A 25,905-nucleotide genomic window follows, 5' to 3' on the forward strand; every position below is an offset into this window, starting at 1 on the left:
AGGCTGGCTTCAAACTCATATGGATCCTCTTGCCTCTGCCTCTAGAGTGTTAGGGTCTAAAGCAGGCATCACCATGCCAGGTACAATGGAGATTTCAAAAACATGCCACCAGGTTTGCTTCCTGAGGCTTCAAGTGCAGGCTCTTGATCTCTGTAAAGCAGATAGCAGATGGATGTAGAAGAAACCTTGGGCTTTGGACTCAGAGTTGGGGGTGGGGGGCACACCATTACTTTGTTTCTTAAAGGTGATGCCTTCCTTTGTAACCTAGGACATTCTTTCCAAACAGGGTGTTTTGAGCCAATGATGAGCTAATCTGTGAAGCACCGTGCACCTCACCTAGCTTCCAGTAAGTGGTGATTACTGTGGTGATGGTAATAATGATGGCAGCTGTGGTTCCAGGGCTGGTTTTACCATCTCTTCGTGTGACCTTGGCCTGGGCTCTGGCATCTGTAAAATAGGGGTCAGCGCTCATCTAGAAGACCAGGGTTGACGCAAGGTGTGATGAAATGAAGTGAGGATGATAGGCAGATTCCAGATTTGGAAGAACAGGTCCACAGACTTGCTGTGTGACAGACAGAGCTATGGGATGCATGATGTGCTGGGGTTTTGTTTGTTTGTTTGCTTGCTTGCTTGCTTGCTTGCTTGCTTGCTTTTCCTCTCACTGAGTCTTCCCAACAGCCCCCAAGCCCCTAGCTGTAGCTCCCATCTTCCAGGTGGGGTAGCTGAAGTCCCATGAGGTTAAAGGACTAACCCCAAGTCAACAGTTCTCCACTCAGGATTTGAAGCCAGCCCAGCAAGCCTGGGTTCTTAAATTCTGCCTGGATGTTCAGTGGGACCCCGCCCTCTCTGCTGGCCCTGCCCACCTCTCCAGGCTTCTACCTGTAATTAAGGGCAGGTGTGTGCATGTTGCCCTGCAGAGCAGTGTTTCTGCCAGTTTAAGGAGTGGAAGTAGGAACTTCCTCTTGTGCCCCTGAGATGACTTAAACCCCAACCACTGCTTGGGCTGTAACTGAGAGAAAAAAAAAAACAAAAGCCTTGTAACTGGTATAGACTTCACTTTATTAGAGTATATTATATTGTTTATTTTGTGATAATGTCTCCTGAATGCAGTAAAGTATGCCTTTATGGCAGGCAGGTGTGTGGGTGTGTGGGTGGGGAGCACAGAAACCCTACCAGGATGGGACTCTGGGAAAAGTGACAGAGTTTAAATAGTTTTAAGAGAACCCCAGCTTTTGTGGTTTTATTCACTCCGCTATCCTTTGCATCCCAATGGCTTGTTTCTCTTCTGCACCGATATCTGGCAACCTTCCCAGAGGTTTGTGTGGGGTAGGGTGAATGTCAAGAGTAAGTGGGAGGTGCTTGAGCGTATCTAATAATGAAGTGGACATTTCCAGGGGTCTGAAGTGCTTTGCTGGCTCCTCAGCCTTGAAGGAAGACTAGTATAAAACTGTAACTCCTGGTTCTTCCACGCTCTTTGGAGTTTCAGTTCTTCAACACTTTAATTCAGCACCTATTATCAGAAGATCTCACTGGGAGCAGAGGTGTATTAATACTTGGGAATCGGGGGTATAACACAGTGGTAGAGTGTGTGACCAGAGTTCACAAGGTCCTGGGTTCAAGTCCTGACACTTCAAAACCCAAATTGAAAACATAAAAGACTCAAGCATTGTATTACCTGGGTTTGGTAGTGCTTGCTTTACATCCCAGCACTATGAAGTGAAGCCTGGAAGACAGCAGCTTTGAGGCCAGTCTGGGATCTATAGAGTGCATGGCTAATGGAGTATACAAACTCATGGTAGTTATCTGGATGGCAAACAGATAGATTTTAGAGTCTGTGTTCTAAACATCAGGTATTTGTTTCTTTTTTTCTATTTATTTATTTCCTAGAGACAAGGAGTATGAGATTGGGCCTCTAGCAGGGTCAGGGTTAGTTAGTTCTCTCTACCTGGTTTATAGATGGTCACTTGTGTCCTTGTGGGACAGATGGAGAAAACAAGATAGTATTCTTTTGTCTCTTCTTATAAATCTACTAGTCTCACCATGGGGGCTTCATTCCCAGGGTATCATTTAAACCTAACCATTACCCATCCTCTCCAAAGCTGTCATGCTGGGGGTTAGCACTTTGACTCATGAGTGGAAACACGGACGTTCAGTCCTTAGTGGGGCAGAATGTAAGCATACAAGAAAATGCATAATTATAAAATGTACCGGACACTGTAAGGAGAAATGACAACTCCTCCTGAGATAGACCAGAGCATTCCAGGTTTAGAGGCTCTCCTCTCTAGGGAGCCTTTCAGTAAGATGTGGGGATGTACACAGGGGCGAGATTTGAGAGTCACGGGACAGCATGTCTGAAGCTCAGAGGTGGGAAGGAACTGGGTATGTAACAGTAAGTGACTGTCTTCGTAAAGCCTGAGCAAGAAGGGAATGAGAGGAGCTAGAGATCGAGCCAAGTTCAGGCTGAGCAGGGACTCCTGGGCTGAGTAAGGATGGGATTTTATTCTAACATGCAATAGAGAGCTGCTGAACAATTTCCATCTTTACCTTGTTGTCTTAGGGTTTCTATTGCTGTAAAGAAACATGTGACCATGCAACTCTTACAAAGGAAAAACATTTGAATGGGGTGGCTTACAATTCAGAGAGTCACTCCATTATCATCACGGTACAATGTGGTGTCATGCAGGCAGACATGATGCTGGAAAAGGAACTGAGAGTCTTACATCTTGATATGCAGGCAACAGGAAGTGTACTGAGATACTGAGCATGGCTTGAGCATAAGAAACCTCAAAGCCTGTCCCCACAGGGACACACTTCCTCCAACAAGACCACACCTACTCCAACAAAGCCACACCTCCCAATAGTGCCACTCCCTTTGGGAGCCGTTTTCTTTCAGACCACCGTACTATTATTAATCTATAAGCAGATCATAGGAAGGATGGTCAGAAAGAGACAGAGGGCCTCATGAGAGGGCAAAATCTTGCTTCCGTAGCAGACCCACTCATGATATCTGACCCACTCCCTTGAAAACCCACTGTGATAGTTTTCTATTCTTGTGATAAAATGCCAGAGATGAACAACTTAAAAGGAAAAAAGGTTTTGCTTTGGCTCATGGTTTCAGAGGTGTTGTAACCATGTTTGGTTGGCCCTGTTGTCTTTGTACCTATGATGAGACACAGTGGTGGCATCAGGGTGGCTGGAGTGAAACCAGTGGCTGGGGTCCTACTATTCCTTTCAATGACTTGATACTGTGGTGAAATGCCCTTCCACCTACTAAAGGGTCCACCATTTCCCAGGAGCAATAAGTTGGTGACTAAAACTTTAACATATGGGCTTCTTGGGGACATCTAGTGGTGGCCCATCCTGAGGATGGGATCCCCATAACCCAGCCTCCTTCAAAGGTCCCACCTCCATACACCACTAACTATAACCTTGAGAACCAGTTTCTAACACAAGCATTTTGGGAGGCAAATGGTTAAACTATATCAATGATTACACGATGAATTTAGAAAGCTTGTGCTACTCCATCCTCAGTACTGAAGAAAAACAGGAAGGGGTGGGGGGAGCAAGCCTGTGCTAGAGCGTGAAACAGTTCTGAATGTAGTCAGTGTTTTCAATCTCTGAATAAAGGATCCTCAATTCGGGACACAGTGGAGGCGGGTTCAGTGTCAAGTGTGCCCAGCCCGAAGTCCCTAACTCTGAACAGTTTCTGGAGACAGATGAGTATGAATGGGTGGGGCTCTTCTAGGCACTGAGCATCCTTCATCAGGAGTCTCAATGGATAGTGTATGAGAGATTCTGATCCATCCTGGCTCCTGGAATCAGGAACAAAAGACTCCTCAAAGTAGACTGAGGTTGGGACTGGGATTAGAGATTGCAGGCACAAAATACTAGCTGTCCCATGCATATAAGGCAGTTTCATGCGTCTGTTCTGCCACCTCTGGCTGAAAGAGGTGCTTTCCCCACCTGTTTTATCTTTGTAAAACCAAAATTCAGCTTCTAGGGAATTTGCATACTGTGGGAGGTACCTCATTGGTTATGTTTTACCCTTTTGTTTTTAGTGCTGTGGGTTGAAACCAGGACCTCTTAGGTGCTAAGTGTGGGCTCCATTCCTGAACTACCTCCACAGAATCCAGATTTGAAATAAAGAAAGAAAGAAAGAAAGAAAGAAAGAAAGAAAGAAAGAAAGAGAAAAGATGGAAGGAAGAAAGAGAAAAAGAAAGAAGGGAAGGGAGAGAGAGAGAGACAGAGACAGAGACAGAGACAGAGACACAGAGAGAGAAGAAATTCTTTACTCAGACATCCAGGTCACAGAAACGCTCCACTGCACTGGAGAACCCCATCCGCAACACCCTGTCCATCTCCGTTGCATGTATTGTGGCTGGTTAAACAGGTCTCCATGTGATAGAAGCTCACTCATCAAGGCCTGGTCCAGGCTGTGCAGGCTCTGAGGAAGACAGTTTAGGATGGTGTTTCTGTCATCTCAATGTCTCATTGACCCCTCCAAGTCCATGCATTCCTGTCTTTTCCATCTGAAATCCATGACAGATTTGTGTTCTGGATTCTGCTGGCTGTGCACATGTGTTCAGGTAGAACAAGACAGACTTCATGGAGCCCTTTGGCCGGCAGTCAGCAGTGTGTTTATTTGTTCACAGCCAAGTTTCACCTTAGGCTTCTGTGGTGACTAATACATGCTGTTCCTAAGAAATGTCTTTCATCTGATACACCCACCTCAGACACTTTCTGTGTAAATCCTAAACGCCACCTTCAGATATCTTCTGGGTTGCTAATCTGCCCTGTGCATAGCACCCCACCCCACCCCCAATTAAAATCACATGTATTTATTTGAAAGGGGCATTTGTGGAGGCTAGAGGACAATTTGTGGGGCTCAATTCTTTCCTATGCAGGACTCAGGGGTCAAACTTGGGCCTTCAGTTTGGCAGCAAGCCTTTACTCAACAAGCCATCTTGCTGGCCTTCATGGGGAACATTTCTTTACGCCCTTTGAGGAATTCCAGAGCTGGGTAAACCCAAGGATCTGATTTCCTCTATTTGTTCTTCTTATTAGAATTTTTAAAAAGATGTATTTATTTTATGTACAAGTGCTTTGTCTGCATGTACTTTATGCCAGAAAAGGGCATCAGACCCCTCTATAAATGGTTGTGAGCCACCATGTGGTTGCTGGGAATTGAAGTCAGGACCTCTGGAGGAGTAGCCAGTGTCCTTTAACCTTTAAGCCATTTCTCCAGCCCCCTTCTTAGGATTCTTTTTATCCACTGGACCCTCATTCATGAGCTCGAGTCATGATCTTTTTCAAGGCCTGCATCCAAATAGGAACAATGTCTGTTAGCAGTTGAGCATCTTAATAAGGGGTGTGGTCACTAAGTTGCAAGTGATTCACTTTCTTTTTTTAAAAAAGACTTATTTATTTATTTATATGTATGCTCTGTCTGCATGTTCCTCTGCTTGCCAGAGGAGGGCATTGGATCCTTTATAGATGGTTGTGAGCCACCATGTGGTTGCTGGGAATTGAACTCAGATCCTCTGGAAGAGCAGCCAGTGCTCTTAACCACTCCAGCCATTGCACTCATCATGCTTTAGAAACTGAGACTCTGTGCTCTAGCTCTGTTTTCCCTTCCTCCCTTCCTTCTGCCTTCCTTTTTCTCATTCTGTAGCTCAGGGTGAGTTTACAGGTCTGAGCCACCACACCTGGCTCTCTAGTTACCTTTTTTTTTTTTTTTTTTTTTTTTAAATGTGGTAGCTATGTGAAGGACTGACAGCAGATCTGCACTCATCTGCTGATAAACTCTTTGGTGCTGTTTCTGAAGCGAGTCTGTGGACTATGCAAATGCATCAGTGTCCCTTATTGACAGTGTTAAGAGCACTAGCACTCTTCCAGAGGACCCAGTTTCAATCCCCAGCACCCACATGGTAGCTCACAACTATCTGTAACTCCAGTTCCAGGGGACCCAACATCCTCATATAGACATAAATGCAGGCAAAACACCAATGCACATGAAATAAAAATAAATAAAATTTGAGGAGAAAGGAAGGAAGGAAGGAAGGAAGGAAGGAAGGAAGGAAGGAAGGAAGGAAGACCAGATAGACAACACCCGGCTGGTTGACTTCCTGATTAGTGTTTTTGTTTTTTGTTTTTTGTTTTTTGTTTTTTGCTTTTTTTGAAGTACCACCTTCCACGAAAGTGCCAGGGATAAAGTACCATGGGAATTTGCAGTGTGGAGAGATGGACTTAGTGGAGGACAGATGGAGGTGGGGACTGGACCTTCTCTCATTCAGTCCCTACTGAAAGACAGGAAGAGTTGTTGCTACTCTAGCCAGAAGCAAACAGAGAAAGTGTTTGCCTAACAGCCAAGAGTCCTGGGTTCCAGTTTTAGTTGATGTTTACAAGTCTTTGACCTGCTAAGGGCCTCACTTTCCATGTTTAAGAAGTTGTATGGATGGTCTTCTCTACTCTAGAAGCAGAGTGGCTGGCTCTTAGGAACTCTGTGTAGGACTTCGGGGCTGTGTAGATGTGGTGGAATCCACTGGGCTTCCCAGAAGCTGAGCAGTTGTGAAAGAATGTCTATGTGTCATCACTGAATTCCAAGGAATGCTTATATCAGATGTGTCTGCATTCCTTTCTCTGTGGGCAGGATGGCAGTGCCTGTGTGCCTGGGCTTCAGGTTATGTGGAGAGAGAGAAAGGGAGAGAGATGCTTTGGATTGGGGCTGATTTCTCTCTCTGCTTTGAAATGCTGAGGGATCAAATGCTTTTAGATGCTTAAAGTAAATGAGAGCTAATAGAGTTTAAAAGCATTCAGTAACTATGGTAGCTTTATCCATCTGCCAAGGGCGCTCCAGATATCCTGTCAATCATTTCCTGGTGTGGCAGAAACAGTATCAAACTGGGCTGTTCTTCCAGGTTAATTTTATTAAGCGATTGACAACAAAGTAAGAGAGAGAGAAGTGTGGATTTTGGTGGATCATGCAGCAGAGATGACAGGACCCACTTAAGTGGCTGAGCATGTGTGCTCTACATTGCCATATGAGTGAAGCATAGGAACAGGCTTGACTTTGGTATCCATTAGCCAGCTCTTAGGATGAATTAGCCAACCCAGCCACTGCCTGGCCATTGGAGGGATGGAGAACCATGCTGTTCAATTCATCACTCTAATCCTGAGAATCTGTGCAAGTAGCTTAGTGTAATAGTCTTCATCACTGGTAGCTCCTCAGAGAGGAAGCTGTGGGGTTAAAGTCCCCAGAATGACTCCTGCATGAGACAGAAACAGTTTCATAAAGGAGAGTGCAGTTGTGACCCTTAGCATTCATGGATCTATGTTGTAAGTTATGTCTGAGGTTTTGGTCATGCTGGTATCTGAACCTGATGTGTTCTGAATGACATTTTCCATCCAGATTATTTCAAGTCTGAGATGGGCAGGCACTTACTTAAATTAGGAAGGAATGATGGTTTTAACTTACCTCAATTCAATAAACAAATTCCACTAGTATTTTCAGTGCCCAAGACTGTATGAACACAGTGCTTTCGCAAGCCCGTATTGTGCCCATCAAGTTCTGAGCTTGCTGCAGATGTTATTTGCTGCTTGCATTTTAGTGTGCGTGTGCGTGTGTGTGCGTGTGCGTTTTCACTATGTAGCCCAGGCTGTTCTAGCACTCGTGATCCTCCTGCCTCAGCCTCTCAAGTGCTAGGACTTCAAACATGTGCTACTGCACCCCACTCTAAGATGTGCCTTAAACCAGAAATGTTTTATTGGCAACCATTTGATTGGGGAGCAGATAATGGGTAGTAATGAGAAAGGTGTCTTGGCATCGTCCATTTGCTTCAGAGAAATCAAATTACAGCATTTCTGGGGTAGGGTTTAAGGGCTAGGGAATATGTCTCAGTGGTAAAGCACGCACAAGGCTCCTGGTTTAATCCCAGCATTAGGGGTAGGAGGAGAAAAACAAAGCAAGACAATAGCATAGAAGACAGATAGGGCACCAGTGACAGACTAAAGAAAAAGCTCCACCATATCGTAACTTGGAGAAGCAATGAGTTTATTGGGCTTACTTACAGAGCGTGGGTAAGAGTTTACTTATAGAGCAAGGGTGACTCCGAAGCAGCCACTTCCTAGCCTGAATAGTGGCATCCCCAAAGCTGAGTAGATGGAGTCCCCTCTGAGCTCAGCTAATCCTCCACACTCTTTATGCTCCAGCGCCTCTTGACACCATGCAACCACAAGCAGCTTTGCAGAACTGCATACCACTGGGAGGGAGGTGAGCATGGCTGGAATCTCAGGTGAGGGGCTAGTGGCCCATCCTCTCTGTTTCTTCTGTGAGGGAGGTCAATAAGCCCAATCTTGCAGGTCACTTAAAATAAGCCCAAGTTGAAACTCACTCAGTCATCACAGCTGCCCTGACAGAGACAGCAATGAACAGTGTTCTACAACATACTGGAAAAGAAGGGGAAGGCATGGGTTCAGGGAGATAAATCATTCTGTAAAGTGTTTGCTGGGTAACTACAAAGACCAGAAACCATGTTATTAAAAAGCCAGCTGGAAGCTGGGCAGTGGTGGCACACGCCTTTAATCCCAGCACTCGGGAGGCAGAGGCAAGCGGATCTTTGTGAGTTCAAGACCAGCCTGGTCTACAAGAGCTAGTTCCAGGATAGGCTCCAAAAGCCACAGAGAAACCCTGTCTTGAAAAAAAAAAAAGCCAGCTGTTATACACTGGTTATCAATGTAAGACCCCAGAAGCTCAGGCCCCCAGGATCTCAGCCCAGGACTGCGGTCACCCCAATCACCAGGCAGAGTCGAAAGCTTGTTGCAAACTGTTCGAGGCTTTATTATAGTTGTTTAAGGAGCTAACCCCATGTTAGCCACCCACCATGGCGGATGGCTAGAAAAGACAGCTCGAACCGGCTGCATAGAGATCTTGTAGGGCAGCGTAATGGGAGCGTCTAGGGGTACACACAGGCTCAGGATTGGTGTGCCTCCAGGCTTGGAGGATTTGCCCTGTGTTGATTGGTCAATTGGTTGTTATGGCCCATAGGCCCTCCCAGGGTGGTTGCTATGCTCTGCATGTCATTGCTGTGCACTTGTCTGTAAAGCACACCCAGAGCCATAAAGCATAGCACCACCAGCTAACTTCTGATTGGTTCCTTGCCACGAGGCAGGCATCTAACCTCTAGTGACTAAGAAAAGGTCAGACAAGCATGTGTTCGGCTGTTATGGCTGCCGTAATGGAGAGCTGGTCCCTTCATTCCCCCATTTTTTTTTTTTTTTTTTGGAAATTCCAATCCTGGAATTGCTGTCTCCCTAGCATCCCCATCAGGGAGTGAGAGATATTGGCATCCCCATGCAAGGGAGTCCCTTCTGACTTAGCATTTTAACCGGGGAAAATGGGTGACGTATTCTTTCCCATGCTACCTCCTGCTGACTTTGGGACGAAGTTAGGGACCCAAGAAGGCTGAAATGTTAGTCAAAATCGAAAAAAAGGGAATTTAGGCAATGGGGATTCCATCAGGAGCTTCTGGTTGGCAGACTCTGTTGCAGAGACAGGGGGTGTCGACATCAGCTGGACTGGTTCACATCCACAGTAAGTCCAGGGCTCACAGTCTACTTGGAACAGCCTGTAGTCAGCAACTGATACTCAGATGTCTGCCAGAAGCAGAAACCTGTTTAAGACATGTTTAAGCTAGGAACAGAAGTTAAAGTAGATAGGGTGGCCAGATTCTAACACTGGCCTTGCTTTTGTTTGTGTTATGTTTATGCTCAGCCTCTATACAGAAATACCTGTGAAACGACTTGACCACTTAAAAGCAACTTGGGGTATAACTCTAATTAGTATCTGTCGTGTGGTTAAAGAACGTTTTTTTCTGGGAAAGACTCAGATCCACTTGAAATCTTATCTGCTGGTATTGCAACACCAACTTGGAGAAAGTGGGGCCGTTTATTTGGAAATACATGGAGTTTTAAAAAATTGACGGTTCCCAACAATGCGGTGTATAAGGAAAGGGTGGGTTCCTTAGGCTGGTGTGGCTACTGGGAAATGGTTTCCTTTTTCTTTTTGAAAAAGTTTCTCTTTTTGACTCAACCACAGTCACTGGGATGGGGTCTGAATTCTAGCTGTGCTTCCGAGGGGCTGGTCACATTGCAGGCAGGGCAGCCTCTGCAGGATGGAACCACCCGATGGCTTTGTAGAGAACCAAGTGCTGCCTTCACTAGTGTTTCCCAGCTTCAGGGAGCTGTGTGGATGGCCTCTCGTTGTGGACACTTGAAGCAGTGGTGACAGGTCTGAGTGTGTGGGGGACATTTGGGGGCTGCTCAATTGCTCTGTGTTCCTCTGGGTGTCTCAAATACAAAGCCCCCAAGAGAGAGGCTCTGCCTACACTCATCTCCCTGTAAATTTCTGATACAGAGGCTTGCATGGGCCCTGCACCTTTGTGGTCATGGTGATAGAACCAAGGATGCCTTCAGGAGAGTATCAGGCTTGCCAGACTCCCCCCTCCCCCACCTTTTAAGGTAGCATACAAAGTAATGGTGACATCACAGTGTTTGGCAACTTGGTATGTGGTATGTCTCCTTCCCCTCCTTGTTCTCTACTTACTGATCTTCCTCTCCCTAAACTGTTCCCTTGCTTTCCTGACACGCGTATATCCTGTCTGCCACCTGCTCCCCACTCATTAAGATCTCTTCTTCCCCTTTCATGTTTCAATACTTATCTGTGAGCCTTACACACTTACTTGCACACACGCGTACACACACAAGGAGGGAAGGAGGGAAAGAGATTTGAATCTAGGTTCTGCATGTGAGAGAAAGTAGAGTATTTGTCTCTGAGTCTGGCTTATTTCACTGAATGTAGTAACCTCCATTTCTATGCATTTTCTTGGCAAATGTTTTCGTTCCATTTTTTTCTTTATTCTCCGGGCATTTCCTATTCACTCCCACTGTACTTGTAAACGCCTCATTCTGAGTCTGTCTGAGCTGCCAGGTTATAAAGCTGAGGGTAGAGATCTGCTTGGCCTCCTCATGCTCAGCAGTGTTCCTCACAGTCACTGTCACCTGAAGCTGGCGTAAGGATGGGATAATAAGAAAGGTGAGCTGAGAAGGCTACTCCTGGCAATTTCTGTGCCAGCCCGGTGGAGATCGACTTCATGCCAGCCTTGTGTAGGCCCTTCCAGTGCATTAGCTCAAGATTTTTTTGCAATACCCTAAGACAGGGAATCTTACTTCAGGAAAATCAAGGCACAGAGCAACTAACTTGCTAAGTGTAGGATCTTTGTAGGGAGCCTCGGGAACAGCCATCACCTCTGTGGGCCTCATCCTCTCCAGCCTGAAAAGCTCTGGCCAGCAGCCCATTCAGATGAGGTCCCGTTAACTGATCTCCCTGCTGCTGGCAAAAGGTGTGAACGTGGGTGAGTGGGGTGAGACCAGGGGGTGGGGGTGGGTCTCCAGAAGTCGTGCATTCAACCAAGTTTGTTTTGCCTCTCACAGCATTTGTAAAGTAGTTGGTGAAGCTGGGGACCCAGTAAAGAGCTGGCTCTGTCAGCTATTATCATTGGTGCCTACCCAGTCCCCCATACAGCAAATCCGAGGAAAAAATGAGTAAGGCGGTAACATCAGTTGACTCTCCTGCTGCCTTCCACCCCTGGCAGTCATTGCTCCTCACAGTGAGGGTGGAACCCTGTCAGTTATGACACTGGCATCTAGACTGTTGCAGCTCTTTAGGTCACAGGGTCAGACCAAGAAACATGCTCCATTTGGCATCATCGTTCAGGCTCTTGAGTGTGAGGATTGCTTGGGCACAGAAGTCTGAAGCTGCAGTGCTCACTCTTCAGTTCTTTTGCCCTTCATGAAGGGACAGTCACGCCAGGCAAAGCACTCAGCTACTGGAAAGCCTGACTGTTTAGAACTCAGTTTCTGCCATCTCAGAGAAACATGAGGAGAAGGGAAGAAGAGGAAGGATGCAGAGGTCATGAGGGAGCAGAAAGGTTGAGTCAGGTGTAGATTAGAAGAAAGGCTATGTGATAGGTAGGGTTTTAGTTGGGGGGGTGGTAGGGGAGGACGGGAGGGAGAAGGGAACTGGGATTGTCGTGTGATTCAATCTTGTTTCTAATTCAAATAAAAACATGATTAAAAAAAAAAAAAGAAACATGGGGTAATTCCGAGGGTACAAGGAAATAGTGTGGTACCAACCTGTGCACACAAATGTCGAGGGTGGAGGACATCCTCTAACAAGCTGTCTCATGACAGCTTTGCTTTGTTCTCTAAGCTTCTTCTTGTTGTTATTTGTTTCCTTTCACAATTAAAAAAATATTTATTTACTTATTTAAGCAGTGTTTTATGTGCATGTATGCCTCCAGGCCAGAAGAGGGCACCAGATCTCATAACGGATGGTTGTGAGCCACCATGTGGTTTCTGGGAATTGAACTCAGGACCTCTGGAAGAGCAGCCAGTGCTCTTAACTGTTGACACATCTCTCCAGCCCCCTTCCACAAATTTTTCTACCGTTGACTAGGTATTGCATTTTTTGTTTAGTGAACAAGTTATAAAGACACAGAAAGGATGGGCATTCCTCAGAATGCTCCAAGGAAAACAAAATCTCAGTGTGCAAATTCCTGATGCAAGACACGATGAGTATCTTCATATCACACATATCCTCCTGAACACTTCAAATCATCTCTAGATTACTATGCTGCCTGATGCACTGGAAGAGCTATAAAAGTTATATACTATTCAATTAAAGAAATGATGACAATGAAAACATACATGTTTAGTGAGGTGCAATATTTTCCTGAATAGTCTTGATCCATGGTTGATTGAATACAAGGATGTGGAAGCCACGGATGGATATACACTATATAAACACACACATACGTGTGTGCACACATATGATACATATATCACTCACTCAGGATACACAGTGTTTCTATGTCCTCGGGAGTTTGCTTGGCTCTTGCTTGCAATCACTGTCTCCATGGCTGCTATCTCCCCGCTGTCCCGGAGCTGATTTCAGGAAACACACGAAGCCACACAGTACATTCAGTTCCTTTGAGCCTGACTTTCTCAGCCTTTCATTCGTGATGCTCATGCTGTATTTTATTGCGCTCACATGTGCGGCTGCCTGGTGCTGCGTTATGTGGCTGGAGACAATGTGTTGACTCAGTCATTTGCAGTTCCTCTGGGAACTGCCAACTACTTTCTCACATTCAACAGCAGGAATCTCGACGGAATGAAACAAAACCAAAACCCGTCAGAACTTCTCATTCTCCTCAGAGGGCCGATTTCTAGAAAGGGAAGTTGCTAAAGCGACTTTCACAGGCTGTTGATCGCTAACGCTTAGACAGTTGAGGCTCACCACCAGGGCGGTGGGGACCAGGCAAACAAACTTTGGGCCCTTAACCTGTCACTAGTCCATGAACTGTCAACAGCTTGACTAAGACATCAGATGAGACCACAAGTCTCATCTACCTATTAGGATAAAGCGCCAGGGAAACCTTGGCAGATTCCATGGCGGGAGAGGGTGACCGAGGCAGAGGGACAAACATGCCAGGCAGACAGAGCTTAAGTGACAAGTTTTATTAGAAAGGAGAGGGAAGAGGGAAGGGGAAAGGAAAGAGAACAGAGGTAAAGATGCACACACACACACACCACACACACAGACACACACACACACACACTCACACACACACACACACACACCACACACACAGACACACACACACACATACACACACACACACATACACACACACACACACACACACACACACACACACACACACACACACACACACACACACACACACACACACACACACACACACACACACACACACACACACACACACACACACACACACACACACACACACACACACACACACACACACACACACACACACACACACACACACACACACATACACACACACACACATACACACACACACACATACACACACACACACACACACACACACACACACACACACACACACACACACACACACACACACACACACACGGTGGGGGAGCAGAGAGAAGAGGAGGACAGGAAAAAGCCCTGTCTGCCCCCAGGAGAACAGCAGGAAAGAGACAGGGAAAGAGAGTGTAAGTGGTCAAGGGACTGTCTTTTAAAGGAGTCTTTTGCACCTTCGTGCAGACTATACAATCATGGAACCCTAGGATGACCAGGGTACTGCCTGAGTGCATTCTGCCAGGTGACATGGGCAGGCCAGCATAATGCCTTAATTCTTGCACTACCCTATCAGCTAAAACTACTGGAATTCAATGTGGCCATATAAATGACGTCTAGTAGATCCAAAACCCCTCAAAATTAGTTGTTGCTATGATAAAACCTGGTCCTATAAGATGTCCTTGGAAGTTCCCAGAGTTTTGTTAGACCAGTATCATAACACTTGCTCTTAGTTAACTTAAAACCCACACAATGAAGGTCACACAGCAGGCCACCATTACTAGTTTCCCACTAGCTGTGGATAATGTCCCTGAGGTATGGATTGTGACAGTGTCATTGCCTAGTAAGCTGATTTAGCATAAAAACCTAAACCAGAGTCAACCACTAATTCCAAAGTCTAGGAAAATGGGAACCCTTTCTTCACAATACAGCTTAACAGGGACTCTCATATATCTCTGGCAGGAATTTAGGAATGTGATGGGGAAAGCCATCACATTGACAGTGACACCTAATGGTGGGATCTTATGGGATGGGTGTTGTAGACTTTGGACCAAGCCACATGTTATAATTAGGACTGCAGCTCATGAGCAGGAGGAGCTGACAGGGATCAAAGATGTAGTCAGGCTGCACACTGACTGTAGGGAACCCAGGAGTCAGCTCAAGACACCCCAAGACAAAGTTCTTAGTGCAAAGGAGATTTATTTGCCCCAGAAAAACAGAGGGCAGGGATAAGAGACAAAGACAGGAGGAAGAGGAAGAAGGGTAAAGGAACAAGGGAGGGGGGAAGGGTATTTGTCCTGGGGTGGGACAAAGGGCTGCCTCTGGATAGAGAGGAGACAGATGTGACCCATAGGAAAATGGCAGTTTATAAAGTAAAAGGGGAAACACCATGTTAGGATGAGGTGTTTAATTTATTTGGCCATGTTAATTAGGTGAGTCAAAGCGGGTGGGGGGGTTGGTTGCTGGATTTCAGTACTTTGATAGCTGGACCTTGGTAGTCAGCCTCAGGAAGAAAAAGTGGACAAATAAGGGAATAGACCTTGGGGCTAGCTTCAGGAATGTAATCTAACAGTTTTTAGCAAGGCAGAGGAAATGGGGGAGAAAGGCAGGGCCTGCCAGGGCTATGCCTGCCACACTCCAGCTGGCCAGAGTCCCTTGACTGACAAAGGGCAGTAGGTTTCTATTTCAAGTGTACAAAGTTGCAAAATCACCTCTACCACGAGGTCATTGAATGCTTTCAGTGAACGCTTTCAGTGTGAACGCTTTCAGTGTTGCTGGCCAGAATCTAGATGTCCTCTAAGTGTAAGACACACCAGATTTCAAAGCCTCAAGAGTGAACAGTAAGAGCACAGATATTCCCTCATAAGTGTGTGCCTTGTGACACTGTTTCTGGGGAGACATGGATAAACGTTTACTTACCCCAGATAAGGAACCAAAGATGGACCAAGCTACAGATAGCATCAAAGTCCAACTTGATGAACAAGTGAGTTTCCTGGGTGTTACTTAGAGGAAGGTGGGTGAGGGATTACTGTTGGCCCAGAAATGACTCAGAGATCTGCATCACTGAAGCCCACCCCAGCGTGGGTGACACTCACCTGGACCCACTGCACAGCCTGCAGGCATCCCAACAGGTTGGAAAGTGTCATTGCAGGGGGCTCAGTTGGACCCAGCCTCTTCTGCGCATTATCTAGTCTGATAGTGTCCTTACAGTCCTAACAGATCATATATGCTTGGGGAGGGAGGGGTCTAGTGTATCTTGTCAGTTTCAGGGACTTCCTGGAGCTCCGAATTGTTTAGCTCTTGATCTTTTTCTTCTTCTTCTTCTTTTTTAAGTTCAAATTAGAAACAAGCCTGCTTTACATGTCAATCCCTTCTCCCTCTCCCTCCCCTCCTCCCCCACCGCCCCACCAATCCCCCACCCTGTCCACCCTCTGCTCCCCAGGGAGGATAAGGGCCTCCATGGGGGATCCCTAAAGTCTGTCATATCATCCTGGGCAGGGCCTAGGCCCTCCCCCATGTGTCCAGGCTGAAAGAGCATCCCTCCACGTGGAATGGGCTCCCAAAGTCCTTTCTTACACCAGGGATAAATACTGATCCACTACCAGAGGCCCCATAGAGTGCCAAGGCCTCCTCACTGACATCCACGTTCAGGGGTCTGGATCAGTCCCGTGCTGGCCTCCTGGACCTCAGTCCGGGGTCCATGTACTCCTGCTTGTTCAGGTCAGCTGATTCTTACCTCTTGGTCTTAAAGAGCTTTCCTGCAGGCTGGAATGTTTTGCCTCCACTTAGAGCAGTGGTTGTCAACCTGTGGGTCAAAACCCCTGTGGGTTGAATATCAGATATTTATATCACGAGTCACAGCAGTAGCAAACTTACAGTTATGAAATAGCAAGGAAAATAATTTTATGGTTGGGGGTCACCACAACACGAGGAACTGTATTAAAGGGCCACAGCATTAGGAAGGCTGAGGACAGCTGACTGAGACCATCTTGCTTCACCTCCTAACACCCTGGGTCTTTAAGAGCTTCTCTCCGAGATGGAAGGTTTTCGTCTCAGAGGAGACAGCTGTATTGCAGTGTTAGACTGATGATGTGTTAGAGCAATGCTTTGCATACATTTAATTAACTGAAATATCCCATTAGGTCACCTGCTTGTTTTTATTTTCATTAATGAGACTACTAAAAAATCTAAATTGCCAGTGGTGGTGAGTTGGCTCAAGGGGTAAAGGTGCTTGCCTGCAAGTCTGATGACTGGATTTCTGTACCCAGACCCATATGGTAGAAGAGAATGGATTCGGGCAAGTTGTCTTCTCCCACCACACAAACGCCTTGGTGCATGCATACACACTAAATAGATAAATGTAAAAAATCCTAAAAAATAGTGAACTAGAACTGCCATGAGGATTATATTTTATTTTATACTAATAACCCTACTCTATCATGTTTTAGAATTATCCTTTTTAGGCACTGTGTTATGTGTGGGTCCTGAGGACCCTGAGTGAATCACTTGACCTCATGGATTCAAGACCAGCCTAAGAAACATAGGAGCCTTAGAAACAAACACGCAAACAAACAAAAACAAAAAATAAACCCTCTGTTCCCTAATCTTTTTTCCTTTTAGTTACCACCCTCCCCCAAATCTACTGCATATTTAGTTCAGAAGTTCAGAGTAGTAAGATGGAATGTAGTCCTGTTTCCAAAAGGACTGGGGATTCTCCTAGTCTGGAGGCAAACCTGTCTCACAGGAGATCAGGAAGCTAGAAAGAGCTGTGTTTGGTGATGCAGGCCTGTAAGTCCCTGAGGCAGGAGGACTGTGAGTTTAGGTCAGCCTGGGCTACATAAGAGTCCCAGGACAACCTGAGTAATGCAGCAAAGGTCCCCGTCTTAAAAAAATAAGAAAGTCAGAAAAAGAATTGGTGGGAAGGGCCAGTCTAGCAGCCCCCAACACACACACACACACACACACACACACACACACACACACACACACACACACACAAACACTCACACAGACACACACCCTCCTTCCCTCCCCCCCTCCCTCCCTCCTCCCCCCCCTCTCTCTCTCTCTCTCTGGGTTTCCTCTCACCAACATACTCCACCTGCCTCTGATTCAAGATGCGGTTAGGGTGGTCCCCCCCCATTCTATCTTCATTTTTCCATCTGATGTTCTATCTTGCATTCTGCAGCCCTGGAAACTTGTTCTCTGGCCACATCTTCAGCCTTGAATTGTTTCTTTGGCTGTTTACTTGGACTGTCTGGACAGGATCTTCCTTCAACACCCATCCTCAGGGCTCCATATGTGGAGGCAGGACCCCCCCCCCCTAGAGTAGCCTGGCTCGCAGAAGCCCAGTGTTACACATTGTCATTCCTTCTTTCCTCTCCCTCACCCCTTCAGCTTCCCCTCTCCCTCCCCTTCTCCAACCCTCCCCTTCCCTTACTCCTCCCCTGGGCCTGCCACTTTCTCTTTCCCCCTTGCCTTCCATTTGCACCACAGGACCTACTCTTTGCCAGGTAAGACATGAAGGACTTGTCTGTGGAGTCAGGAGACAGCAGCTCTCTGAAGCTTCTGGCGGGGTAACTCTCTCTCTGAGGTGTCTCATGGCGCTTGGGTCTGACTCTGGCTTCTGTTTACCAGGCAGCGTTGTTTCTTTGTTTCCTTTTTGAAGTCCATCCTTCCTTAAATTCCTGCCAAAGTGAGTTAATTGCCCTCTGGAAAAACACAAAAGCAGGCTCGCCAGCTAGCTGTCATGTGACCGATGGCTTTGTTTAGGTGGTCAAGAATCAGGAGACAGCTTCCCCCTTTCCTGGTAAATAGTGGGGTGTCTATGCAGGGCATTACAGGAACCGTCTGGGAAGCCAGGGGCAATCTCTGTGAGCACAGGAAAGAGAAGCAGAGAGTTAACAGCCCTCCCAGTGATGAAAATGAGGACAGGAGGAGTGAAGGGTTGTTGCTTAACCTCCTTTCCCAACCTTCTGCAGCAGGCTGACTCACCAAGGGAGACAGAGTGGCCCTTCTCTATTCTCTCACACTTGTGGTTATCTTCAAGAGAAATTTTTCACTCTGGGCTTCAGCTTCAACATTTCTCACAGGCCTCCTAGAGAAACCAGCCTCAGAGCCTTAAGACGGACGCAGTGCTCTAGTTCTTGGCCTGCCCCCATTTCCTTTCCTTTAACTCCTTTAGCTAATTAGTTATGCTCACAACTTTATTTATTTTTTCTATCCAATATAAAATTTTAAAGCATTTAAAAATTTTTTGAGATTATAATTTAATTACAAACCTTTCCATATACTTCTCCTTACTCTCCTTTAAATTCAGAGACTCTTTTTTTTTTTCACTAATGGTTATTGCATGTATGTATTTGTATATACATATATATTCCCAAGTATAACCTGTTCAGGCCTTATAACGCTACTTGTATGTGTGTTCAGGGCTGACCATTTGGCCCTGAACAACAAATTGGTGTACTCTTCCCTAGGGAACACCCCCTCTCCCACTCTCAGCCTTCCTCAGTTGCCTATAGTTCTTTGTGTAGGGCTGAGGACTCATAGGCCTTTCTTCTCCAGTCTGGCATATTTGTTGGTGTCTTCCTTGTTCAGCTCACATTTAGGCATTCGTGTTGGTGAGCTACACTTTATGGGTGTAGCCCCTGATATTACTAGGAGACATAGTCTCCTAGAAAACTTCCTAATCCTCTGGCTCTTACAGAATGTCTGCCCCATCTTCCAAAATGTTTCCTGAGCCTTAGGTGTGGGACTATTTTGTAGATGTATGCACTGGGACCGGGCTCCAGAACTTGGCATTTTGATTAGTTGTGATTTTCTATAGTGGTTTCCGTCTGTTGCAACAAGTTTCCCTGATGAAGGGTGAAGACTACTTTTATCTGTGGGTATTCAGAGAAATGTTTATAAATTGTTGGTTGAAATTATGCTGGTTTAATAAATTAGTAGTTGTAAACTTTCTTCCATTAACTTTTGTGAAGTTTTCTTATCTCACCAGGCCCCACCCCCTTCAGCCCCAAATAAGCACATAGACGTTATATTAATTATGACTGTTGGCCAATGGCTAGAGCTTCTTATTGGCTAGCTCTGTCTTAATTATTAACCCATTTCTATTAATCTATGTATTTCCACGTGGTCTTGGCTTACCGGAGAAAGGACGTGGCCTGCTACTCCTTTGGCGGCTCCATGGTGACTGTTTCTGGCGGGCTCTCAGCCTACCTTCCCCAGAATCCTCCTCGTCTCCTAGTCCTACCTATCTTTCTGCCTCATTAGCCAAACTGTTTTATTCATTAACCAATAAGACAAACATATATACAGAAGCACTTGCCCTATCAAATAACCATGATTTTACTAGCACTGCGCAGTTATTTAGGTTTCAAGTACCAGGCATGGTTCCCTATTATTGAGCAGATCTTAAGTCCAACTAGAAACCTGTTGGTTACTGCCAAGTCATGTGTGCCACCTCTGCATCCTTAGGGCTACTGTGCCATGTTGGTCATTGATGTGACTCATAAGCATCATAGCTGGTAAGATTATTGGTTGCCTCCTTCCTTTGGAAGCTTGCATGGCATCATGGTATCTGGTATCATGAAAGCTAATCCTCAGGGAGGGGATGGTCAGGTCAGTTCCAGCTTAGGACCCTGTTTCTGAAGTAGACAGTGTCCTCAGCAATTTGGACTTAATTTCCAATTCTGGGGAAGGTGGGTGGTAACCATGGACAACAGCAATGGGTTTTATGTTTTGGGAGTCTCCTAGATAGTCATACCCAATAACTCAAGAGGCCTTCTAATGTTTGGTGTTGAGATTTCATTAGGTGGTCTTTGGCTAATTGAGGGAGCATTGTTATTCCAGAAGAGAACATTTGATTAAAACTGTTTACATATGTTTATACACAGAATTGCATGTATTATAGGTATTCTTTAACAGATAGTTAATAGTGGGATTCCTTGTGGTGTTTTCATACATCTTTATTGTCATTTCACCATCTCTCCCCTCTTGTACACACCTTCTTTCCTAAGGAGCCCCAACATTCCTCAAAGCAAAAGGTTCAAGTACAGGTGGGACCTTAGCTATGACAAAGAAACACAGTGACCAAATGATTGATATTTGAGAAACATTGTCCTAGAAGAAGAAAAGTAGAGAGTCCCGTGAGTTTCTGTCACCATTTCCAGTCATTCATGATGGTGTTTAATGTTGATTGATTAATTGGATATGTGCATATGTGCCCATCCATTTATGTGATGGCCACAGGTTGATATTCTTCAGTTAGTCTACTTTCATTCTTTCCTTTTTCTTTTTCTTTCTTTCCTTTGTTTTTATTTTGGAGACTGTCTCATTGAACCTGTAGCTACTGAATCCAGCGGACTGGCTGGCCAGGTGCCCTCAGGATCCTCCTGTCTGGCTCTCCAGTGCTAGGATTGCAGGGACATGCTTCCATCTCTGGCCCTTTCCAGGGTGTGCTGAGGGAATCTTCAGGCTTGCACAGTGAGCACTTTACCATCGGAGCTGTCTTCCCAGCACCTTTACATACCATTTAAAAACTAGGCTGGGTACACCTTTAATCCTGGCAGTCAGAGCTATATAGTGAGACCATGTCTCAACAAACAAGCAACAAACAAGATTGAATGCAGGAAACGAACACGAGTTATGAAAGGGGTATAAAGCTAATTGTTTTTCTAATTCTGTCACAGAGTTTTTGTTTGGGGTGGAGAATAATAAGTGTTTGATTATGGAAGAGCAATACCCGATGTGAAGTTCCATAGCTTTCTTCCCAAATGGCTAATATATATATATATATATATATATATATATATATATATATTAAATGTATAGTCTTAGGATCTGGTTAATTCAGTATGTAATTTTTTTGCAATTTTTTGTAGTAAAGTTTATATATAAAAAAGAGACACTCTTTGTGTAGAAGGGTCTCTCGGGCTTTACAGCTGGCTCGGGAATGATCTGCAAAAATACAAGAATGAATCTCAATGCAGAATGATTTTAGTACTGGTGCTGGGCCAGGACTTCTGAAGTCTGACAGCAGATCATTTACTTTAGCCATATGTAAGCACAGCACAATTTGGGGGGAAAGTTTTCTGATAACAATTAGCTCAGCCCTGTGAGTTCAACAAGCTCAAGACGGGTTTACACTGAAGCTCTTTACAAAGCACATTGGCTTCATCTGTAAGATTGGTTCTTGTTGACTTAGAAACAATGCTCAAGATAATGGCCAAGGGAGAATGGCTGAGGTAAACACAGTGGCTGGCCCTAAGACAACATAGAAGTCACTTAGGCTGTTGTAATGTAAAATGGCATCTCCTAACAGGATGAGTCTTCTGCCCTTTATGCTCAAGGTTTTATGGGGAAAGGGTCTGGGATAAGTAAAACATAAATTCTGGGAGGTATGGGTGGAGCCCGGCTCATCAGATGGCAGAAGGTCATCAGTTGTAAGGTACATCCATTCCCAGCATCCCAGGGGCAACAGGTTAAGCATCTCTTTTCCTTTGAAGGATGCCTGTGAGTTTAACTCTCCTGGCTTCTTCAGGGCTTAATTGTGTGCACAAGCATTTTTACCATCCATATCTTTGTTAGCTTTGCAGAAAGATAGTGAAGGTCTAAGGGAAGAAGCTATCTATTTAGGGTATTTTATCTTCCTTCAAAGGATGATGCCAGAGACTCAGTATGGCCAGCCATTTGATATTGGTGTTGTCAGCTGGATGCCTTTTGAGACTCACTTCCTGAAGTCATGGGTCCTGAAGTGGGTCCTGGTGGCCATCTTTCTTCCCTCTTTTCCACTCCGTCCTCCCTGGTCTCAATGAGGAGACAGAGCTGCTCTGCCATGCCCACCCCAAAGTGAAGGACTGAAACCAAGAGGCAGACTAAATCCTTCCTCCCTGACATTCTCTGCTGCAGTGACAGAAAGGCTAATATATTTAGTGGTGTGGAATCCCACCACCAACAAGGAATAAAATTCTTTGGCATGACACCCTCCTACTAGATGTAGAGAAATGCAAGGGACAATGGGAGATGGGAGAGAGGGAGAATCCTTCAGTGACGTCTGCTTTATTGACGATGTCCTCTATCTCTTCAAGGTCAGCAATGAAAGGCAGGATCCTGGACGGTGGTTCTGAATCCTGATTGCCTGGCTGTCACGGAGATACATGTGGTCAAAGATGAATTTGAGAAAAGTAGCTGTTGGCTACTTGAACTATGGAAAAGCAGGGCCATCATGAGATGGAAGCCATCCCATTGGGCTGTCACTCCCACATTAAACTGTTGAAGATCAACAGGGAACATCTGGTCACCAACATCCGTAACACTCAGTGTCTGGTGGACAATTTGCTGAAGAATGACTACTTCTCGGCCGAGGATGCAGAGATCGTATATGCTTGTCCCACCCAGCCTGACAAGGTGCAGTGAGGGGCATTGGTGCTGACAGTTAATGACTGGGTTTCTAGTGTCTCTTCCCCACTCCTGACCCATGCAAAGGTCTTGGGAGAATTTGGTGTACTGAACTGACTTTTGCACTGGGTCTTTACTTTTGTTGTTGTAATCCCTACTTCAGCTTCTGTAGCGCCGGGAGTATTGATTGCAGGTGTACATTCACACTGGGGTCTTTGGATTATTTTCATTTTCATGCCTCAGCTTATGTATTACAGAAAAGATTGTTTATAGATGTGTACTCACGCTGGGGTCCTGGTAAAACACCAATGCCCAACGTGTGAGCTTCCTGCCCAGCCAGTTTACATCTGTTTGAGGCTGCAACAAACCCTTCCCCTTTGGCTCTCCCTGCTTTAAATGAGAAAGAGCAGGCACTCAGCGCCCCAACACCCCAAGGGCACAGAGGCAAAGACTCAGGGTAGCCACCCACAAAGCCAAATTTAGAAGTGACTACTTCCCAAGGTGAGACCCCGCTGAAGACTTTCCCTATGAATGAGGAAGTAGAACAGCCGTCAGTTCTCTGAGCTTGGGAGTATCATCTGAAAAATAAGAGTCCTCTAAGTCCCAGTATAGAAAAATGAGCGCCTATTTGAGATGAGGCAGGGAGGGGCTAGAGTTACCCAAGGAACTTCTGGGCAGGGCACAGCACACTGATATGGTTTCCTCTATTGACCCTCACCCTTTCTTGGCTCTGTAGTCTAGGTTGAGTTGACCCTCTGACCCTCCTGCCTCAATCCCCTGAGTGCTAGGACTTAGTGTGTACCACTATGTACAGCTCCCGATTGCTCTGCCTGTATTTTTAATAAAAAAGGCCATTTTGGACATGTAATTTGATGGGAGTCTGTTACCCTCCTGCAGGGTAGCCAGATTCACTACTTCCTCTTGTCTCTTGGGTGACTACCTCCTAGCACACTGGTCTTGGCTTAACAGTGACATGAGATTAGGAGGGAAAGGCAGAGCTGGAGGGCTTTTCCCACATCTGATCTGTTTTCAGGCTCACAGACAACTTTTCCTGCTTTCTTATTGCTATGGGAATGAATTCTTGCTAAAGAAGCCCATTTTGCAGATTCTATGTTGACCCTTACACTGGGTGTGCAAGTGGCCAGACTGTTACTTCTGTACTAGCACCTGCATCCCTGAGCTGAGTGTACCCCGGGATCTTTTGACAGGAAGATGCCCCTCACACCAGCTCATGCTCTTAATGTTTGTGCCATCCATAGGTCCGCAAAATTCTTGACCTGGTGCAGAGCAAAGGTGAGGAGGTGTCTGAGTTCTTCCTCTATGTGCTACAACAACTTGAGGATGCTTATGTGGACCTCAGGCTGTGGCTGTCAGAGATCGGCTTCTCCCCTTCCCAGCTCATTCAGAGCAAGACTATCATCAATACTGACCCAGGTAGGAGTCAGCCCCAGCTGGACTATAGGCACGGGTATGAAGGAAGGCACCGGCTCTGGAAGTGCAGTAATACCATGGCCCAGGTGGCTATAAAAGTGTAGCCAGCAAGACCACCTTGGCTGCCTTAGGCTCTACCTCACAGAACAAGCCTCAGTGCTCCCTCCATTTTGGAAAGAAGAGATGGTCTCTGGTACCAGAGCACAGCCTAGGTGATTGCACATGGAGCTTGTCGGTTTCCTTTTGCTTGCTTTGGTTCTGGGGGTGGAGCCCTGGGCCTTCTGCATGCTAAGCCAGTGCCTTACCACTGTTATACACTCCCAGCTCTCTCATATGGTTTATTTAGGGGCCCCAGAAATTGTGGAAGGCCTTTCTTCTGAGCGCTTGCTTACTACTTACTCTGACATGCGATAGTGCAGTTTTGACACTGTATTTTCTGTTTCTTTTTAAAATTTGTTCTAGGAGAGCTAAGGTGTCACTCAGTGGTAATGTATTTGCCTAGCACACATAGGCTGTGAGCTCAACCTCCAATACACAAATAATACTTTAAAAACATATTGAGAGCATGCCAGCAACACTCCAATTTTTAGACTCCACTTTGGCCTGGTGTTTCAGTCACTTTACATCCTGTGACAAAATGTCTTAGCAAAGCAACTTTAAAAAAGCAAAGCTTTGTTTTAGCGTCCATGCTTGGTTGACTCCTTTGCTATGTGCCTGAGTGGGGCTGAAGCATTATGGTGGAAGTGCACGGCAGAGAACAGCTACTCCCCACCTGCAGGGAGAGACAGCTAGGAGAGCAGAACAAGACACACTGTTAAAAGGCATGCCACTGTGACCTGCCTCTTCCAAGTAGGCCCCACCTCCTAGTTTCTGCCGTTTCCCAACAATCCCATTACATTGTGAAACTATCAAGTGAATTAAACTTGGTGAGATCAGAGCCTTCAAGATCCCATCACTTCCCCTAAGTCCGCTGACTGGCCCTGTCATTGGCCCAGGGTCATATCAGATGCAAGACATTACAGTTTGGAAAATGAAAGAAAGGACCTTCCCAGAAGAGCGAATGTTTAGGGAAAAAGGGCCAACCAGCAGTGTCAAGGCTGAGTTTGCTCCTGTAGCCCCGGAGGTGCCAACTGTCCTTAGTCAGCCTCTTGCTGACACTGTTCCTTCCTGCCTATTCGAATTTTCTTCGTGTGTGTGTGTGTGTGTGTGTGTGTGTGTGTGTGTGTGTGTGTGTGTTGTGGGATATTTTTTCCCAGGGTGGGCAGTTCTTTCAAAGGACTTCTCAGTTGGTTCTTTCAGTCATGATTAGCTTTTGAGAATAATTCTCTCTATAAGATGCCACACATACATGACAGATCCACCTTGGAGGATTTCACATCTGT

General features: G+C 45.8%; 1 protein-coding gene across 5 annotated transcripts in view; it reads left to right on the forward strand.

Annotated features, from left to right (window-relative positions):
• Positions 1-25,905, forward strand: part of Nod1 (nucleotide binding oligomerization domain containing 1) — a 53,034-nt gene that overhangs the window by 3,203 nt on the left and 23,926 nt on the right. For 2 of the 5 annotated variants that reach the window (XR_004770981.1, XM_027429673.2), the window contains exons 1-3: positions 18,064-18,204; positions 22,783-23,101; positions 24,352-24,526. Coding sequence is in view for 3 of the 5 variants with exons in the window: in XM_027429673.2 (XP_027285474.1) it covers positions 22,901-23,101; positions 24,352-24,526 (376 nt within the window). In the remaining 2 variants the exon portion in view is untranslated. Of the gene's footprint in view, positions 1-286; positions 347-18,063; positions 18,205-22,782; positions 23,102-24,351; positions 24,527-25,905 lie in introns of those variants that run through there. The other 3 variants (XM_027429675.2, XM_027429674.2, XM_035448535.1) reach the window with 3 other exon arrangements.

The sequence above is a fragment of the Cricetulus griseus genome, chromosome 8, assembly GCF_003668045.3.
Source record: "Cricetulus griseus strain 17A/GY chromosome 8, alternate assembly CriGri-PICRH-1.0, whole genome shotgun sequence".
Classification (NCBI taxonomy): domain Eukaryota; kingdom Metazoa; phylum Chordata; class Mammalia; order Rodentia; family Cricetidae; genus Cricetulus; species Cricetulus griseus.